Source organism: Zonotrichia albicollis, chromosome 6 (genome assembly GCF_047830755.1).
Source record: "Zonotrichia albicollis isolate bZonAlb1 chromosome 6, bZonAlb1.hap1, whole genome shotgun sequence".
Taxonomy (NCBI): Eukaryota; Metazoa; Chordata; class Aves; order Passeriformes; family Passerellidae; genus Zonotrichia; species Zonotrichia albicollis.
The window spans coordinates 36,403,435-36,423,695 of NC_133824.1; the positions used below are offsets into that span (position 1 = coordinate 36,403,435).

At 38.7% G+C, this 20,261-nt stretch overlaps 1 protein-coding gene across 7 annotated transcripts in view; it reads right to left on the reverse strand.

The window, feature by feature from the left end:
• Positions 1-6,959: 6,959 nt before the first annotated feature.
• Positions 6,960-20,261, reverse strand: part of IFTAP (intraflagellar transport associated protein) — a 40,614-nt gene continuing 27,312 nt past the window's right edge. For 5 of the 7 annotated variants that reach the window (XM_074543198.1, XM_074543201.1, XM_074543202.1 and 2 more), the window contains 2 exons: positions 14,903-15,033; positions 6,960-8,404 (listed from right to left, as the gene is read on the reverse strand). In XM_074543198.1, coding sequence (XP_074399299.1) covers positions 8,243-8,404; positions 14,903-15,033 — 293 coding nt within the window. In that variant the 3' untranslated portion in view covers positions 6,960-8,242. The remainder of the gene's footprint in view (positions 8,405-14,902; positions 15,034-20,261) is intronic. The other 2 variants (XM_074543199.1, XM_074543200.1) reach the window with 2 other exon arrangements.

The window sequence follows — 20,261 nt, forward strand, 5'->3', positions numbered from 1 at the left end:
AATTTTGAAGCTGACAGACCTGAATTTTGCTCTGAATTATTCCAACCAGCAGCACCTCCCTGATTTGGGCAGAACAAATGCTTCACAAAAATACCAGCTTAGCCCAATATGCATCTATTCAAATTTACAGATGGTCAGCCAAAGGGTTTCAACAGCTTCTTCAGCTCTCAATATGGAGAAGATTCCCTTTTCCTACTGAAAAATGTAACAATGCCATGGCTGGTTCTCTGTACCCTATATTATACTGATTGTAGTGTAGCAGCAGCTGAGGCCAATAAAGGCAAGGAGAGAAAACAGTAAAAGAAGAATGCCCTGCAAATATAGATTGGACAGACCTTTTGGATTCTGGGAAAAAAAAAAAAAAAAAAACCAAAAAAACAAACTTCACTTATTCCAAAGTAAGATCAAATGTGATGTCATTTCTTCAGCAAAGAGCTCAAGGCCAAGCCATGCAGTCATGAACCAAAGATTACATATAGACACAGGTTTTCATGAAGCCCTGATGGGGTTGTGATCCAGCATTCCATTTCCAAATTCTAATCTAAGTTACCTTTTTAATAACATAAATAAAAAGGCCATCTCCTATCTTACTGTGCAATTTTAATGCAGTGAGACTGTTCGAAAAAAGCAGAATATTTAAATAATATATCATTGCTCGTTTTTGCAAATGCTGGCAGTGATGCTTCACAAATGGGCTGCCAGCCTGTGTACAAATCAAGAGTTGGTAGAGATGCTCCAGAACAAAAACAATCAGACTGAACCTGCTTCACTAAACTGAACCATCCTTTTTCCATTACAGGAATTGGAATTCAAGACAAAACAACCTTAACAAGCAAAATCCTTCAAACCTCAACCATTCGCTCTCATGTACCTTAATCTTAGAGGAAAAATATTACTGAAATCCGCTCCTGACGCACCACTGTGTCCCTATAGCACATTCTCCAATGTTTATTTCCAGATTTCTTTTAATTGACCTTAGCAAAACAGCTCCAGCAACTTCTCTTTGTGGTACTTGCAGAGTCTAGTGAATTTGAATTTCAGCATGATGTTTTTCCTAAATTTAACATTACTTAATTTTATTTCATTCTTAATTTCATCGCTTCAGAACACTCAAAGTCATGATTTTTTAGTATCATCTTTGAAGGATGTCCTTGATCTGTTGACTCTCAAGCAGTCAGTCAAAAGTATCAAAAAAATATACATTTCAAAAATTAAATTTTGAGAAGTATGGGATTACAAGCAAAGCCAGATAAACACTCATTAGCACACTTGTGAGCAGAGCCCAATCCTGTCAGCTGGGAAACGGTATCAGTTGGCAGCACCTTGTAAAACACACCCTGTAATGCATGCAACCCTATTTCCCTTGAAACAGTGGCCAGCTGAATTTGGTTAGCCTGCTTGCCAGCACCTTCATACTGGGGGCTTGGGGGTGCAGTGGGGAGGGTGTTATTCAGCTGGCTTCTGACAACCAAGCTTCTCACATACACATTGCAAAAGAATCAAAAGCAAAACATCAAGCATCACATTCGGAGCACAAGCAACGTTTGGCTGCTCAGCCAACCCCTCTTCCCACTGCATCTCTTCTCCCTGCTGTCAGCAGAAGGATATCCACTGGGCCACTGGGGGTTTGTACAGTTTACATCACTAATGTTCATGAATGGAGACTAAATCCGTGGGATTCAGGCAATGTGTCACAACCTGAAGCAAAGAGCCTTAAACGGATCACAATTTTGTTGTGGAAAATGTTGTTCAGCCATTGAAAGCTGTCAGTATTTTTGGCAGTCTGGATTTTGAAATATATTAGTTAACAGAATCCTTGGTGAGCAGAGGAGACAAAGTGTAAGCAGCTGATTTAAACAAAGGCAATTTGGAATTAAACTTTCATCCAGTAAGTAGGCTGACCATTATTTGTATTTTCCCGATTGTTTTGACAGCTTTGCAAATTCCAAGCATGAGCATGAAATGCTAACCATGCTTTGACGTTTCCTGGCCCACACACCAGCCTTCCATCTTTTTTACTTTAAAATTTATCCAGCAGGAAAGTAGCTCATTGGATTAATGTAGTGTCAACTTCTGGAAAGCTAGTAGCAAAACTGACATAGAAAAGACAAAATCAAATATAAGGAAAAGAGGATGAAAAATGCACTCCAGCATTTTTTTCTCAAACACCAAATGTACAATCTGCAGCAAATCTAAATGGCTGAATCAAGACTTTAGGTAATCAGTAGAATTTTTCCTCTTGCTAAGTTATTCTGAGGAGCATAAGCAAGATCATAAATGACACTTGCTTCTTTCTAAGAAACAGGCACACCATATTGCACCTTTCAAGTTCTTATACACCTGGACATAAAAGCAGATGGATTCAAGAAAACAGAGCTTACTCGCTACAAGTTCACACCTGCTCTTCAGAAACTGCCACAAGAATCCTCAACCACAACAGCCACAGAAGAACAAACTTTGCTGTAACATATGATAGAATGAGGCTAAAGCCTTAATTTATGGTGCCAGCACTGCCACAAAATATACTGAAGAATCTCACACAAATTTTAATCTCATTTTAATGGCTCAAGAGATAACTGTTGTATATCCACATGAATTACAAAATGTTTGCACTAATTTTTCAGTTGGGCATTGAAAGGCTTTCAAGAATTGCATGAAGTCAACAGAATATTTTAGTATGGTTCACTCTCCAGAAAAATAACATTTTTCATTTAATTCTACTATCTTTAGAGTCCTTTTATCCACTATCTTCATACAGGGTGCATTATGCCAATTTTCACATTTCATTGGTTCTTTTTATATAGGCAGGTCTCTTACTGCTTTGGGTTTTTTAGTCCAGATCAGTACTATGTGCTTGCTAGAGAAATGTTTGATTAGTGATTTTTAAAGTTAAGCATCTATTTCCCCAATGTCTGGGAATATTCAGATCAAAGACAGCTTTGAATATAGAGTTTCTACAATCTGAAATTCAGTGTGAAGTTAGATTCAGGAATGTTCAGATCTATCTTTCCTCATTCTTTTGGAATGTTTATGTGGAGAGATGTACTGAACAAGATACCACAGAGTACATAAAATTTTAGATCATAAATCAGGGGAATTTTATTATCTGTCCTTTTTGGAAGTGCTGTAAATGAGACAAATATTTCTGTATTTTCATAAGGCATTAAAATTGATTTTCATTTTAACTGTGGGGCACTTCAATTGCAAATAAAGCAGCTTGTCTATAAAAATGACAGTACCTTTTAGCACTTGCTGTTCTTCTTAGAAACTTGTCACAGACAAGCACTAAAAACATTTTCAGTCTAATTTGCGGTATTTCACAGCCCATACACCTGCAACGCTGGCTTACAGTATCTTGCCAGCAAAACACAAGGTGCCACCAGCAATCACACACTCACCAAACTCCCCGTTTTTGAGTTGTTCTACAACTCAGCACCGTGGCAGAGAAAGCTGTGTGCCGTGTTTTCCCCAGGGATAAGCAGGCTCGGAGCGCCTGGGAGCGCTGTGTGTGCCCGGGATGGGCAGAGGCAGGCGGCTCCCAGCCGCGGGCCCGGGACAGATGCGGCCCCGGGCCCAGCTGTGCCAACCGACAGCTGCCACAAGAAAGCGCCGCGCGGTGGGAATGCCCGGGGCTGCCAGCAGCGCCGGCTCTGCGGGCAAGGAGCCCCTTCCCGAGGCCAGCAGAGCCCTGAGCACGGCTCAGCCCCACTCGGGCCTTTGGAAAGGCAGGGGCTGAGCGGCAGCCCGGGACGGAGGGCAGCGAGCTGCCTGCTCAGCACGGCTCAGAAAGGGAACGGAGCCCAAGGAATCCCTGAGCCAAGCCTTGTCCTCAGGAGCTGCAGCAACACACATCTCCGCTGAGCAGGGGAGAACAGCCACGCTTGGCTGAAGTGTCCCGGAGTGTGCAGGGAGCCCCAGCACAAGGCTGTGCTTCAGCTGCTTCGGTCGGTATGACTGACCTGTCTCACAGTGTCCTTGCAGGGCTGTGAGCACCCAGACCCTGCTGGGACCGACATACTGCTGAGGCTCCTACGGAAAGTTCAAGGTAGAGGACAACAGGATATAAATCAGCCTGCTATCCAAGCAGACACTTTTGCACCAAATGTGTGTTTACCCACACTATGATGTAAATGAAGTTGCTGAGCAACCAGGAATTTGGTCCTATTTTTACTTCTGCATTTAGAGTAGCATCGCTAACTCAGAGTCTACCTTTATACGAATGTGTATGTTTTCACAAAGGACATCAGATATTTCAAAAGCAATTCCAAGATAAAGCAAAGTCCACTTCCAATCCTTGTCAATATGCAGAGGGGAAAAAAACACATTAATGGAGATCAGAATCTTTAGTAGTTAGGTGTGTAAACAAGTTTCATGATTTGCACAGGACTTCAAAATATAGGAGATATTTTTGTTAAAGCAAAAAGCAACGTTCTAAGCACCCACAACTACAGAAACTTCAAAAGAACCTGTGTATTTGAACAGGTACAAGATATGTTTTTTACATTTCATTTGCATTGGCTCTTCATTTAAATCTTTTCCCATAATGATAATGGGTCATATACATAACTATATATTCAGTGCAGTTAAATCAGGAATTGATTTGGCTCCATATTCTTTCAGCTAAGACTGTAAATACCAGACTCCTGTCTGCTCTGTATGAATACAAATGGCCTCAGTGGAGTTCTGCCAGCTTATAGGAGAGAAAATGAAGGCCAGAGGATCAGTCTTTTCCATAAGTGCAAGGATTTGCTCCCATGCCATCTTCTTCATAAGGTTCTGAGTTATCTGGTGGGTACTCTCCATACCAAAATTATTTTCCTTCAGTGGCACTGTGTGTATACAAGTGTATACCAGGATACCTCTGGGCATTAATAGAAATATACCCATAACTGTCTGAGTCAGATTTGCCTGCATATCTTTTCATTTCTTCAGTCTTCATCTCATTCTTCCAAAACCATTATCTCAACAGATAATTACTGTTCCCTTCACAGTCATGAGAACATTAACCCTGAACATTAGCAATATCCAAACTTTCACCTCAGTCAGCCAAGGAAACAACCCTTCCGTTTCCATTCCCAGAGGAAGAACTATTTTACACCACAGAAAACTCAAAGAGTTCCCAAAACAAATGGTCCCTCCCCATAACTGAGGATCCATCAAGACTGTGGAGAGAAACACTCAGCATCCTTCTGGCAACACCAAAGTCAGGCACAGGTTCAACACAGAGAAGCTCACTGACTGATAAGGATGCACATTTCTGCCGCACTTTGGACATCAATGAAATCATTAATACAAAGGGACTGGGGAGATGCATCACACAGCCTTCACCTCCCATGGGTTCACTCAATGTCACAGATTTGCAGTTCAAAATCATTGTCAGTGTGATAGGGAGAAAGCTGTTCCCTACTGCAGCAACCCCTAAGTCAATCCCAAGTAGCACTCCAAATTTCCTGCTCCATATGAGCGTTTTACCTTTAATTCTTTGGAAAAACAGCAAAAATGTTTAGAAAAGGCCATAAATAGAAAAGATTAATGTCCCTTGCCAACCCCTGCTGAAAATATTAAATATTAAACAGAATACAAGCTACCAAGAGGAAAAGATATATATTATTCAGACTTCAAACCACCTCACAAACACTAAAACAACTCCAGGTAACTAACTCCATGAGCAAGTATAAAATTTAACATGCACATAAAGTATGTTCTTAAAAATGACAACCTGGTAATGGCTAAGAGCAAAATATGCCTCCTCTGTGAAAGGTAATCAAATGAAAGGTACAAGCCAAAAACAACCACAGGGGCAGGCCAATAAAATGTCTTGTACAGAAAATAGCCTATATTGCCTAATCTTCACTGTGATATTCATGCCTGTTAACAAAGAGTAAAAATCTAGCTCCTGAGTGGTCTAAATGTAAGTGAATTATTCCCATTTCTCTGTGTAAGATGAATGTCACTAAAGAGTTCCAATTTTGTTGGGTATTCTGCAGCAAAGTGTTTCTTTATATCAAAGGAAACCATATAATGACTATACTGAATGACACTTATGGAGCATAGTAGGCACCCTGAACATTTGGTAACAATCATCTGCTTATGAGAGAAGGAACGGAATGGCTGGATGTATCCCTAATGTACAGTGAAAAATTGATAATGAAATGAATAGAAAAGGCATTTAAGAGATTCCAGAGCTGATGTGGCCTGAAGAATATTATAAACCCTTCGACAAGTTTTCTCATCAACTCTACAGGCAATAGGATTCCCACAGGACTGATCTCTAGTTTGTGTGACTCATGCTTTTCTAAAAAAACCACACAGCAAGAAGCACCTAATTCACCATTCCACAAAGCCACAAATGTTCACCTCTATGGCTGATTCTCTGCGTGCAGGATAGCAAACCCTGTACAGAGAGGTCTCTCAGACAGAAGGCTCCTTACTTTATTTTTCCTATACATACATATGTTAATGAGGTTGTCTCCCTTATTTTTCTGTTGAGGCTTTCAAAGGCTGACCTTGCTATCACTATGCAGCACTTCTCCATTTCTTTCTCCCAGATTTGTTATGGAGCTCTTCCAGAACTTACTTCTTATCCTTCTGATTTATACACATTATCTGTATCCTTCAGAAGAAGATGAATTAATAATCAGATCTGTTCAGAAATGTTTAACTTTAGGATTTCAGTGGAAAACTCCAGTTGGATCTAAACCATTTAATTTAAAATACCTTGGGTCCAACAAAACTGTTTATTGAATTAAAATAAATTCACATATAAAAAAGCATCAGAAAACCCAGCAGAATTGCTACACAGCCAATTACATTTTAAAAAACATTTTAACTACAGCACAAGCATTTTTTTGAGTGTGGGTGTTAAAAAAATTCTCATTACCTTCTACAAGCAAGGGCCTGTACAAACCAGTTTTTCTATAGGACATACTTGTAATTTTGTATCAGTCTCCTTAAATATCTTCTGTGAGAGCTCTTTCTTTTCTGATGGTTTGTTTTTGGTTTTTTTTTTTTCAAATCTCACTCTTAAATTATATCCCCTAATCAAAGTAAATACCATTCCTCTAAACCAATGCTAGTCGGATTTCAGTGGAGCATGATTATGGCTTACAAAATCACTAATCCTGAAAGTCTCCTTCAGAACATCAGAAGACCTTCCTTTGCTTTTATAAATTACTGACAATGAAGCAGCCAACCAGCCACAGAAAATTCACCCACAACCTTTACACAAACCTATGGTTTGGTGCCCTGTCAGGCTGCTCAGGCAGATAAATTAGCATTTATCATGCTAATCACCCACTTCAGAAATAATAGAGAGAGGTCAAGGACAAAATGTTGGTCAGCAAGGTTTAGTGAATGCAGTTACACCAGAAAACGACCAAAAATGCAATGCAGCATTGTGATGTTAAACCAGACCTCAACGGCAAAGCTTCTACAGTTACTGAAAACAAAAGATTCTGAACTCTCAGAGAAGGAGTAAGTACTACCTTGTATCAGGGGTGCACTCTCTTCTCTCCCACCCATATAGCTGACTTTTTACTCAACTCCAGGTTTTTATATTTCAGTGATGCAGAGTGTAAGCTATAAGCTGTTATTTGGAATCATCTCCTGTGAAAAAATCTAAAATCTGACAGCCTTTCAATGCCAATTCCTTTAATGGATGAGATTGCTATTTTTTCCTCTGTGTGGAAGGTGGAGGGGGGGTGGTTTGAGCAGTTACTGTTTTAATTTTAGGAGTTGTACCACATCAATTTTGATCAACACAAGACGTTTGTTGGGAACAGAAATATTTATTTTTTCAGAACTGAAGTAACTCAAAAGACAGAGAAAAAAAAATATTCCCAAATTTATTCACTCATATATCTCTATACATTTAAAGAGCTCATAGACTAATTTGTCAGCTGTTAAAAAGCTCTTAATTGCATTACTAAAAGAACGACGTAAAAGGCAGCTTTAGGACCAGCTTTGTACTACTCAGGAACCAAATCAGTACCAGATATAAGCACGAGTAGCCACGATGTTATTCTGAATTCCACCAGCTTGTTTTGCTCCTATGGAGAAGTCACTCCAGCACACCTACCCTGAGCCAGTGCAGGATCCAAGGCACCTTGACAGAATAATGACAAATCTCAGGGATGCCATTCACTGGCCACACAGATAAGAACACTAAATAAGGGTACAACAAGGAGCTACATTCATCCCATGAAAAGGTCATTCCAACAGCCCTGCACACAACACCTTCGACTCAGTCTTCAGCTGGTGCTGATTTGACATCTGTACCACTTTTCTGTTCAGACAACTCTGTAAGGGCCTTCAGCTCAGCTTCAGAGAACTTAGGGGTCAGTGCCACATTGTCATAATCAAATTCTTCATCAAGGGAGAATGGCTGAACATCATCGCCCAGTAGCTGTAATGAGGAAAAACAGACACATAATATTGCTGAATAATAAGGAAGCTCAAAAATAAACTTCTAATTAATATTTAATTAAACTATTTTTTTCTGACTCTAACACTCTCAGCTGATTAAGCTCTTTTTAAGTAAAAGAATAAATTCAATTATTCAATTTGACCTAATTTAAGCCATTTAATGTGCCCCATTTGTACTGTACTGTATCTGAATGAATATCATTAACTAATTTTGCTCAAGGCAAGGAATCTAAAAACCTCCCTTGCACACATCTATTATATTTCTGCCACTTGCAGCAGCAAGGCTGGGGGGATATGGACATGTTATATGCAGCTATGTTAAATTTCAAAGACAAATTCCATATTGTCAAAATTTGGGTTAGTATTACATAAAGCTGCAGCACACACACATCTGATACTAATGTAACATGCTTCCCAGAACACAGTTTCAGTGAAGGAAAGGCCTACAATGAGCAAAATGACACCTAATCAATTTTCAGACTCCAATAATTTTTCCACCATCTCAGAGATATGTGAGTTTGCATTTCTTGCATGGTGAACATAAGAATCTTACTGCATTTGCCAATATGTGCTTTGTTGACATACTGTATTGCATTTCTGCATTGCTCTGGTTGAAATATCTTAGAATAAACACTCTGCCTATGAAATAAAACAACGAAAACAAATAACTATGGCAGGCTCCATGCTGATAAGAAACTGCAGGGGGCCATGACAAGAAAGGTTTATGCTAAGCAGTTACATAAAATGAATTCCAGGGCAACAAAGGAGACACATCTTCAGTATTAAAACTATGTAGGAATGCTCCCTATCCCTTGAGAAGTTAATATAAATCGTCTAGAAATATATTTCAAAGATTTAAGTACTTCAGCACCAAATAAGCAAAATATTTAAACACATGCTTATTTTTTCAAGCTTTTGACAAGTCCTCAATGAATCCCGTGACTACTGATATATATGAAATTAAGAATACACATGTACTTTCTGAAAAGCAGGAAGAACACTCAGCATCCCATGATCGCTGCTCAGTTTAGAAGGCACAATCCTGCACAATTTGATGTGACATTTTGGTAAGAAGAAGCATTGACACAGTTAATGCCATCTAATAAGTCAGAGAATTGGTAGCTGGATTCCTCTCTGGTGGCCGAGTACTTGACAGACATGGCAGAAAGCATCTGGGCAGTATCTATATTCTTTCTTAATAAACTGTAATTTGCATGAATAATCAGGAAACAGTTTTTTTGGGGTTATATAACTCTATTAATCATCTCTACTGCTCAGTTTTCTAGGGATCTGGCTTACATGCTGGAGCTGCCAAATAATCCTGGATACAGATGAGTGGACCATGGGCATTTATAAATGGGGAGAACTTTGTAGATAGAGTTGGTCTAGAAAGCACTATTTATTCTGCACACAAAGATTATCTTGCTCATGTCCATAGACTAGCTAAACCATCAGTAAATTTTATAAATAGCCCACTTGAAAGATGTTAACAGGAGACAAAGCCTGCACACAAACTCTCATTCCCATTAGAGATAAAGCCAACTCCTTGACCTCCTCAGCATATTCATGTTCATTTTCATCTTTTCCACAACCAAAGCCTCGTAGAATTCCTCATCAGTAAGATTACCAGCAACTGTGTAACAAATGGTAGCAGCAACCAGGGTTCTACTACTGGTCTTTCATTTGCAGAAATCCAAAGCACTCTTCTAAAATACAATACAAGGAATGAATATTTTTCAGTTATTTTGGTTGTAACAATATTTTTTTACAATCTTGTGCTAGTTTTGGCTGGAGTATAATTAATTTCCTTCATAGTGGCTGGTATGGGGGTTAGGTGTTTTGGATTTGTGCTGAGCACAGGGTTGATAATGCAGAGATGTTTTTGTTATTGCTGAGCAGGGCTCACACAGAGCCAAGGCATTTTCTGCTTTCCATGCTGCCATGGTGGGGAGGGAGCTGGGGGTGCAGGGGAGGAGACACAGCTGGCACAGGTGACCCCAGCTGACCAAAGGGACATTCCACACCACGTGTGTGTGGAATCATCAGTGCATAAAGCAGGAGGAAGAAGGAGAAAAGGGGAGTTTGGAGGGATATGCTTTGTCTTCCCAAGTGACTGTCACACGTGGTGGGGCCCTGCTCTCCTGGAGGTGGCAGAGCACCAGCCGTGGGAAGCAATGAATTAACTCCTTTGCTTGTGTGTGAGGCTTTTACTTTCCCTATTAAACTGTCTTTATCTCAACCTGTGAGTTTTTCAGTTTACCCTTGTGATTCACTCCCAGCCCTGCTGGTGGAGAGCAAGTGAGTGGCCGTGGGGCTTGGTGTCTGCCAGGGTTAAACCATGACACACATCTAGGGCAACTGAGCTAAGAAGAGTTCAAACTACAGTAAGCCTTTATAGGAATTTTACAAAAGCAAATCTATTTTCCCCTGCCAAAAGAAAGTATACACATCCACTCTGACCTTGTCTTGGCATTCATGTCATTCCAGGAACATTTTATGCAGACACAGCATAATACTGGAAAAACTTTTGTTTACAAAACTTGACCCCACAATGCTAACTGAAATAAGATGCCAAAATGAAACATACCCCACTTCACTCTGTTAACAATTTCTCTGTTACCCGCTCATTGCACATTTGAAAAGTTTATTCACACTGCATATTTATCAGTGTGCTTCATCTCTCAAATGAATACTCAAATTAGGGATTCCTTTTTTCTTCTTGTTCCATGAAGCCATTGACTTCAAACTTCGATGAAGACAAGCAATCTAAAAGTTATAAACTGCAAACTGCAATTTTGTTCTGTGTCAAAAGGAAGACATTTTACGATAGAACACTGAATTCTCTGAGCTGATCAAGTTATTACCTTGTTATTTTTGCCTAAGGAACTGAGAGAAATATGTGAATTTCAGGTGTCTAATTTAACATCTAATTGAAATCTTTTTGAGAGCTCTCTGGGAATAGACTCCTGCTCTATTAGAAAACTGCCAGTTTGCTTAAGATTGCTTCTGTGATTTACTCTCTGAAGAAAAAAATCACTTTCATTTACAGTTCCTGCATATCCAAATTAAAGGAAGGAAAGAATTTAATATTCCTATTAACTGAAATATTTTGCTAGAAGTTGTTTTACCAAGTAACATGGTAAATAAAATACCTTGAAGTTGACATTTGTAGAAGTCTATTAATAATTGGCAACTCAGTTCTTTTATTAATCTGTGAGAAGTTAAACTTAACTGAACAGCTTGTCTCTGTCCTTCTAAAACTTGTATTTCTATGAAATTATGGCACTCTGTGATTCACTTGTTCAAATTATGTAAAGCTTGCACGTACACTCACCAGTGATTTCATTGCATGCTCAAGGGAAAACTTACTAGTTCACTAACAATAAATAAATAAAAAAAAAGAAGTGGGGGGAAGGCATATATGCTATGATCTCATATAAGCTTAGTACAGCCTGGAGTACCTGGGAGAAAAAAAGCCTGTTTGAGCTTGGGGCACCGGACTAGAAGTCAATAAATCTTGGCCAATTTTCCACTTCTGCTTCATCATTCTGGACAAGTCATTCAATCTCTGTGTCTTTACTGGCCTCTGAGAAGATATAACTCTTCCATCTTCTTTGATTTAGTCAATCCTGTCTTTAAGTTCTACCGTGCTCCTGTTGCATTTATGCGTAGCACGTAGCAGAAACAAACCTTAGCTGAGGCCGAGCAGTAAAACTTTAACCAATGGAACTCAGTGGAAGTTGTATTTTAGGGAATAAAAGCTGCCATGCCACAGATTAAGATAAAATGACAGACATGCTAAGTACTTTTTTGAATGCTCAAACTACAGACAAATAAAGAAGGGCAGATTTCTTCTTTCTTAATCCCAGCCATACAAAACTTAGGTTTCTAGACCAAGGTAGTCAATTAGCCAAAAATAGTCCAGGCCAAGCTTGTGGATGGAAATATATTACATTTTGCAACAAATTCCTACAGCAAGGGGGATTAATCACTTTCTGCAGTTGCTTATTTCTGTCTCTTGGTGACTGGAAGACTAAAACTACATTTAAAACTGAAGTTAGGTGAGATGAATCCCACTTTGAATGCATAATTGTAGCAAGTGGATGAAAACAATGCAACTGCACTCATGTGTACCCAGAGAAGGAAATAAGAATTAATTAAGACACAAGGAAGCAGGAATTGAGACATAAAAATACATAAAGATATTAATAAAAATCCATATCTTATATGGAAAAATATATTAAGTAGAAATAAAGGAGAAAATAAATTTCTGGGTATGGGAGGGAAATGTTCTGTGATGATGTACTTCAAGGACATAATGAATGCTGGTTCAATTTGCAGTGGCCTGTGGGAGGTCATGTATGCTCCACTGTTGAACTGAAATCCTGAAATACATTTATGTCTAAAGGGAGGAAAGAAAGATGAAGCAACACTGGTGGACCATACAAATAATTTGCTGTGTCATTCACTAAGCCACTTCCTAACAACTTTTGACAGAAAAATATTTTCAGGGAGACAAGATGTTCTTTAACAATTATCCAAGTTATAAACTGGGTCTTAGCTGAGCTTCTTTTTTTAAACTTTCCCTAGCAATATGTTGAGAGATACACAATTTACCCTAAAGTGCCTCACAAGTGTTTCCATAGAATAGACATCTCTCATCCTGTTATTTTTCATACAGAATGGTCTTCCATTCTAAGAAAACCAATTAGGCAGCCACATTATGTTGCCCTTCCCTAACAGATTTGTTTTGATGGACAGAGAACAGTCTCATTTTAAAGCAGAGATGTCTGCAGGGAAAATCTTTTTCTCTTTCTAAACTAGTCCTGCCATAAGCAATGCAAGACTTAATTTTCAAGGCAATGACAATTTGAAGCACTGAGGGACTTTAAAATAGACCTGTTCAGTCTTGACGGTTCTAAAAATCAGGCCACAGTTATATTATCTAAATGAAGGCAAAAATATGTTTATAATTTAGGGGAAAGGCTGCCTTCGTTTTAAGTAGCCTGGCACCAACCAAATGGTTGTGGAAATTGTCTTTCTTCTTGAAAAATGCAGCAACTCATAGCCAATGTAATAATACTCAGTTTCTTTCATAACCCAAATTTCCCTCAAATGGAAATGAATTTTGCATGCAGTCGGATCTTTATCTATTTTTCATGAACTATAGTTTAAAGAATCATATGCAGTCCTTTATGAACACTGCAGGCTGCTACAACCCTCCATTTTCTCTACAGAAGTTATGAAATAAGAAAGTTATAAAGCCTCATTCTAGTTTTTTTGGGTGTTATTTTGTGTCCAATGGATATATCTAAAGGCAAAACCTTGAATTATGTCAATCCTTAGGGAAAAGAGTGAGTATTTTTATTCACAGAATGGTAGGTATTAAAGCTTGAAAGGTCATTTTAGAGCGTCTACTTTTTCCCAAAGCAGACTTGTTCCTTATAGTAAAGAGTTTATTGCAAGGAACTAAACACAACTGAGCCCAGGAAAGGAGGCACCATATGCAGTGCTGTAACACCAAACCTTCATTGGTCACGCGTCATTTATAAACTTGATTTAAGCCTCATGGGAGCATCAATAACCATATGAAGCTATCAAAACTGGCCCACTTTAGCTGGAAGCTAACTTCAGCTTCTATTGCAATGATCAAGCAGGGGAAAAGAGCAATGAGGAATTCTGTGCAATAGAAACACCCCCAAAGTTAATGCTCACGCTGACTGTTTGGATCGGAAGCTTAATGACTTAAAATAAGCCTGTGAGCAATCCACACCTTCTGTTGCAGTTTGAGAAGAACTGAATTTCTGAAGGAAGACGACAATTCTAAATTAGTCTGCACTGACTGTGTCTGATTAAAAGGCTCAGAGGCCATAAAGCCAACCTCTCCACACCAGACCCTGACAATGCAGTTTCTCAGCAGCATCTTGCTACTACTCAGTTCCAAGGGACCAGCTCTTAATTCTGACCACAATATATTCTAAAATCTTATTTTTTCTTTTAAGTGTCATGTTCAAGGGATCATTTCCTACCTCCCTGCTGCAAAAACTGGCTCCTATATTAAGCCAACGAGTATGCCATAAGATCATGAGATCACTGGAAAATTAAATGGTCCATCATTCTACATAAGCAAGGGTAGCTAAAAGGCTTAAAGGGCAAAGGCTTACTTGAATATTCTGTGAGTTACACAAATTAAATATTAAAAAGCCCACATACCACTTGAAGTATTGAAGTGCACATTTTGAAAATGTAAGATTATATAGCAGCAGTGTGCAAGATAAAATAGTGTTTATTTCAATTCTTAACATATTTAAGAATTCATTATTCATTTAAAAATTAATAATATGCATTTTTAACTCACTGCAGTTTCACATACTACATCTACATCCCTCTGTTCTTGTGGAAATAACAGTAGAAGCCAACAGGAAAAATAAAATACCCCAAACCCCCAAAGTCTGAATGAATACATCTGACCTCATACCTCTTGGGCTTTGCTTTCTGATGGCTGGGGAACTGACCAGGCTCTGAACTTCGGCTGAATAGGCTTATCAAAGAAGGGTGTACAGCAACTCACTGTCTCTTCCACCTCTCCAGGAAGAACTAATGACGCTGCTGAATAAAAAGGAGTCAACATTAACCTTCCACTAGATGCATAAATTAGCAAAATCCTGCTAGAATCCTTTAGTGCTCAGACATGGGCAGTAGCTTGTTAGTCAGAGTGTGATGCAGTTATTGTTGCATAAGCTATCATTAAAACAGAGCCACGCAGTCCTGAGCTAAAATCTAGGTAGTAATACTGAACTAAGGAAAAATCAAACTTGTCTGAAAACAGATAGGTAGCTCTTCTTTCCTAAGGGTGCTGAATTAAAATCTGGATGCAGATGCTCTTAAACTCAGAGAGCACCTGATATTACATTCCTTTCAGAACAAAGATGAAGGTCCTCAGCAGAGACATCTGCAGTAGAAGTTATAAAACACATTGTCTGCCACTGATGAGCTGAGCAGGGTCATTCATTTCTCTTTAGCTAGAGCTTCACCACCTGTACATTGGGCATAAAGAATCATTGTAAAGCATCTTAGTATGCTTCTCACAGAACATTAAGTAAAAATACTGGTAGAACTACTAATATTCCCCACTGCAGTGCCAGATGACTCTCTTGTCTAAGGGTATTTCACAGATGTTTGTTTCTCCCTGAGCTTTCCAAAAAGAGGTACTTGAGAGGACTTCCCCCTATCTGGGATGGAGTGACATGTAACCTTTCCATACAGGCAGGATTTGTTCCACAGTTCACAAATTAACAGCTTTTCTGAATCACTTTTCTTTTGCAAATTTCAGCAAAACATTCATACCAGGACCAGTGGGTTTGCATTCTGTGACAGATCAGAAGGATATGCCTTAGGTTTAGAAATATCTTCTAACATGAATCAATCTCAGCTCTGCCACAGCACAGATGTGTCCATCATGTCTCAGTAATGTTTTTATGAAAGAACTTAAGGGGACCATATGTCTTGCAATTTAGTCAAAGGATTATGTAAATCTACCTACTATTTTTTCAGCTGATACACAAGTTTCTTTACAGTTTTATACTACATTTACATTTATCTTGTAATCTCAGAATAAATTTTCAAAGCACTACTTAAATGTTAGTTAATGGAAGAAACAAGAGAGTACATAGATCCAGGGTGAAACAGATGAAGTGTCTACTTATCTCTACCTGCACAATTTTACCACAGTAGTGGAGTTCCAGACCTCTCATTCCCCTGTGAACCTACATTTGGAAATAAAGATTTCCCAGGTCTCCATAAAAAATCCATGATCAAATTCTTCATTTAGTTTTCTTGTGGGAATAGTGTACTATCTAAAAGCCAGCAGGGCTTCAAATTGGAAAGTAGAACGTTCTTTTAGAAAGAGTTGCATTAATTCCCTTGGGTATTTAATTTCTGGATTTTCATCTCTTGTTTTAAGTGAGTTTGTTTTCACCCCTATTCTTTCAGTTGCTTATGTCTATCTCCAGCCATGTAAGTGCTTTCAGTCCTTGTTCTCAGCATAGCATCTGTTCTGATTCTGCACCAGTTATATGAGAAAACTTTCTGAAAAGGACAGCACAGTCCACAGGTATCTAGGCTATGTCTACACATGCTCTGCAGCTGCTTTTATCATCATTTGGGTCAAAAGTATTTATAGGACAGAAGGAAGATGGGAATGCTCATTTAAAGACAATGGCATCTTCCACTATTGTTTCAAACTTGCAACCTAGCTCTATACTCTTACTAAAATAAGGGAAGTCTGGACACCAGGAGGTTTTTATCACCTACTGATATAAACACTGATTATTTCTGCACTAAGAGCTTCTCCCCCTCACTCAACAGACCCATCTGCAGAGAGAAGGTGAGGAGGAAGCACTGTTATGCAACAGCCTGGCAATGGCTCAGAAAGATAACTCTTAAGAATTGGGACAACAGAAGGAAATTTATTTTTGCTTTCAGCAAGAAGTGCTTGTCATACTGAGAATGTCAATTCCACTTTTTAAGGCTTGTTAGTAATGCAAACAATGTTTCAATTTCCCTTCAATCACCCTGTAAGAATGTAATCAACCTTTGTTTGCCAGTAGACATGCCAGAAATGAGCTTTGTCTCTCTATATCCTGGCTGTGTGACAGCATATGAAAGTCTAATTGGTAAACGCTGCTTTCCCTGATAATGTTTAATAAAGAAACCCCTTCAGAGAGGAAAAATTAGAGAGTTTTGACAGTTGTCCTTCTCAGTGGGAGCACCCAAAGGAACTCCAGGCCATTGTAAGTTCTAGCCAGTACCTCACAGCTTGTTTAAGCTGCTGCTACAGCACTACTGGATGATGATCCTAATTAAGCTGCTAATTATGTTCTCTGTGGAGGTGATTAATTAGCAACAGGAAAGCCTTGGATATTGCCAACAGCACCATATATAGAGATAGCTGAACAGGCAGTGATACCAAAAGAACTGAGAAGACATTTTGAAATGCACCTCTCATACCATGAAGAATCAACTCCCTGGATGATATGGCTGACAATTTTACTGAAGTCCAGAATACTTTAATAACAGCATATTTGGAAAGTGAACAATAATACTCTTTAGTCCCTCCCTACCACATCCCAGAAAGTGATTACTAAATCTGTCAACACTGCTGAATTGGGAGTTTTTTGCTCATTCTGTATCATAGACATCAATTGTGAGTATAGAAAAAAATAATCTACTGGCACAAGTCCGCTTTTAACTTTCAAGAGTGAGGGAGTTCAAAGTTTTGTCTATAACTTTTCTGTAGCCAAATGATGCCCATCTATATATACACTGACAGCTATATATACACTGACACAGGTTTTACCACTTTCAGACACTACATTTCACAAAAATGCTGTTGATGGGGAGTTGAGAAGAGAGTGATAACAAAAAAAGCTTAAAAGCTAAATTTTGCAGTCTCCTCTAATTCTCATGCTTCAGGCTGTTAGTCCCAAAGAGCTGCCTAGTGTGAAATCATCTCAAGGCAGTGTTAAATGGATTGCAGAGACTGGAGAAGAAAAACAAGAAAGGGATTCACCAGCTGGGGGGGGAGCCCCATACTTTAAAAAATCCACCTCATTTAACTCTGAATCCTCTTTCTCAACATGATTTTTCTGGATGTAAGGATAGGCTCAAAACATAAATGGAGAGGCACAGATTATGAAAAATAACAGATGTTGATATAATTTGCCAAAAAAACTATTGAAATAATCAATAGTTATGCTTGGCCTCAGCTTCAAAGTAACTGAGTCAATCAATCAGGTTCTCCTCAGCCTCTGCAGTGTTACAGACAACTGGGACATTGAAAAGACAAGTTTGCAGCACTTCAGTGCTCCAAGCTGGATTAGGATGAGACAATTATATCCTTGCCTATGAAGCCTCACCCACACATTTAATTAGTCCTGTTTTAATTTTCTCTTGCATTTAAACAATAGCACTCAAAATCTCCAGATATTCTTTAACATGTTTGGTACTTTATTCAAATATTACCTATTATTACCAAGATATCCCCCAAACTCCGCATCTAGAAGTTTGTAAGCAGTCCTGGAAGGTCCTGTTGCCAAAATGTAGGCAGCATCCATCCATCCCTGGGGAGAGCCTGATCATCTCTATTGTTGCCTTAAGCTCCTTACAGTTAGAGATTAAATTCAGGGAGAAAGAGTGATTACAGTACACCATGTCCATGCTGTCTCTACACAATGCAGTAAGGCTGTGGTTTAGGGCAGCAATTTCACTTTGCCAATCATGGTTTATGGTGCCAAAGTCCCACAATGGCAAGCATTGCCCCTGTTTCAAGCTTTCAGCCCAGTGCTGTCAAACAAAAGCAGCTACCATGAATTTGCATGCTGGCCAAATCTGTGGGCTGCTTTTCCTACTCCTAAGAAGCAGTCCCATTCATTCACACCTTAAAGGACACTGAACTTTGCTAGATAAATTGGTAAAAAAACAAAAAAAAACATCACTGGAATGACTCTTCCAGGATATCTGCCAAACAGCACTGGTTACACGGGATGTTTTAACACCTATTTTCTATCGTGCTTCTCATACAGTCAGCTTTAAGCCAACTGCCCTTAAATGTGAATATTTACTGTATTAATGTACAGTTGCTAACTCAGCTAACTGATCTGCCTTTTAAAGCTAAGTGAAGCACAGAAATATTGAACTGCTGCCAAGAACAAGGAGAAATAAAGGCTTGTTGCAATTACTAGCAAGGTATGGTATTTTTTACTGGGTAAAATAAGCTATGATATTTTTAAGCTTGTTTTGAGAATATGAAGTCTTAAATCAATCATTTGTTCTGATATAAGGTGGCAGCATTTAAAAAGGTCAACAACAGAATGTCTAATTTGTGTCACAATTTACCTCATTTATAAACTAACTGTAATGCTATAGAATTAATCTTTCATTAAGGTATTCACTAGTGATATTATTCTAGATTACCTTAATAATTACAAGCAATAGAAGGGACATAATTTTATATTTTAAATTGCATTTTGTTGCTATGGTTTCTACAGGACTAAGATTTTACCTCTCTTACTATGAAGCTATTGAGTGGATTTTGACATGTAAGACAGCTATCAAACCATAAGTGCTATTTTCTGCACTCAGGAGTCAAGGAGAAATTTTTTAGCCTGACTCAACAACTATCTTCAAAGACCAGGGTTCCCCAGGTATAAGTTTGGATGTTGTTCACTTTCCTTGCAGCATTTAGAAGGAACAATTAATTTCTGGCTAGGCAGAGTTTCAATGTTACAAAACACAATCTAAAAGCCTAACGTAGTTAGTGAGGATTGTTGATACAATCTCAATCTTCACTGAGGCAATCTGCCTGAAATGAAATGTGTTTTACCAGGGTTTTCCATATGTATGTGATTAACATTTACCCTTGGACACACACAAATACACAGAAATTATCCAAAAGATGGAGAGAGGCAAGGTCTGTCACAGTACTGAATGCACTAAGTTTCAGCAGAGCTGTTCTTCCTCACCCTTCTGCGTGGTATTTTAGCATTGGGCTTAATTCTCATCAACCACTTTGTGGCCTGTTTGGAATAATGAATATCTAACAATACTTTAATGAACTGGCTACAGGCATTTCTCCTTTCATTATAACACAAATGAAATGTGGGTTTGTGCTTCCACCAGTAAACTCCAGGGCCTTTTTAATAGATAATGCCAGAATTTAAGACATAAACATAGAACAATGCTCTACAAAGGGAAAAATGGGCACATATGAACACTGCACTCAAAAAAAAAAAATCTTTGACATTTGTACCTGATCTGGGACTGCTGTTTTACTTCCT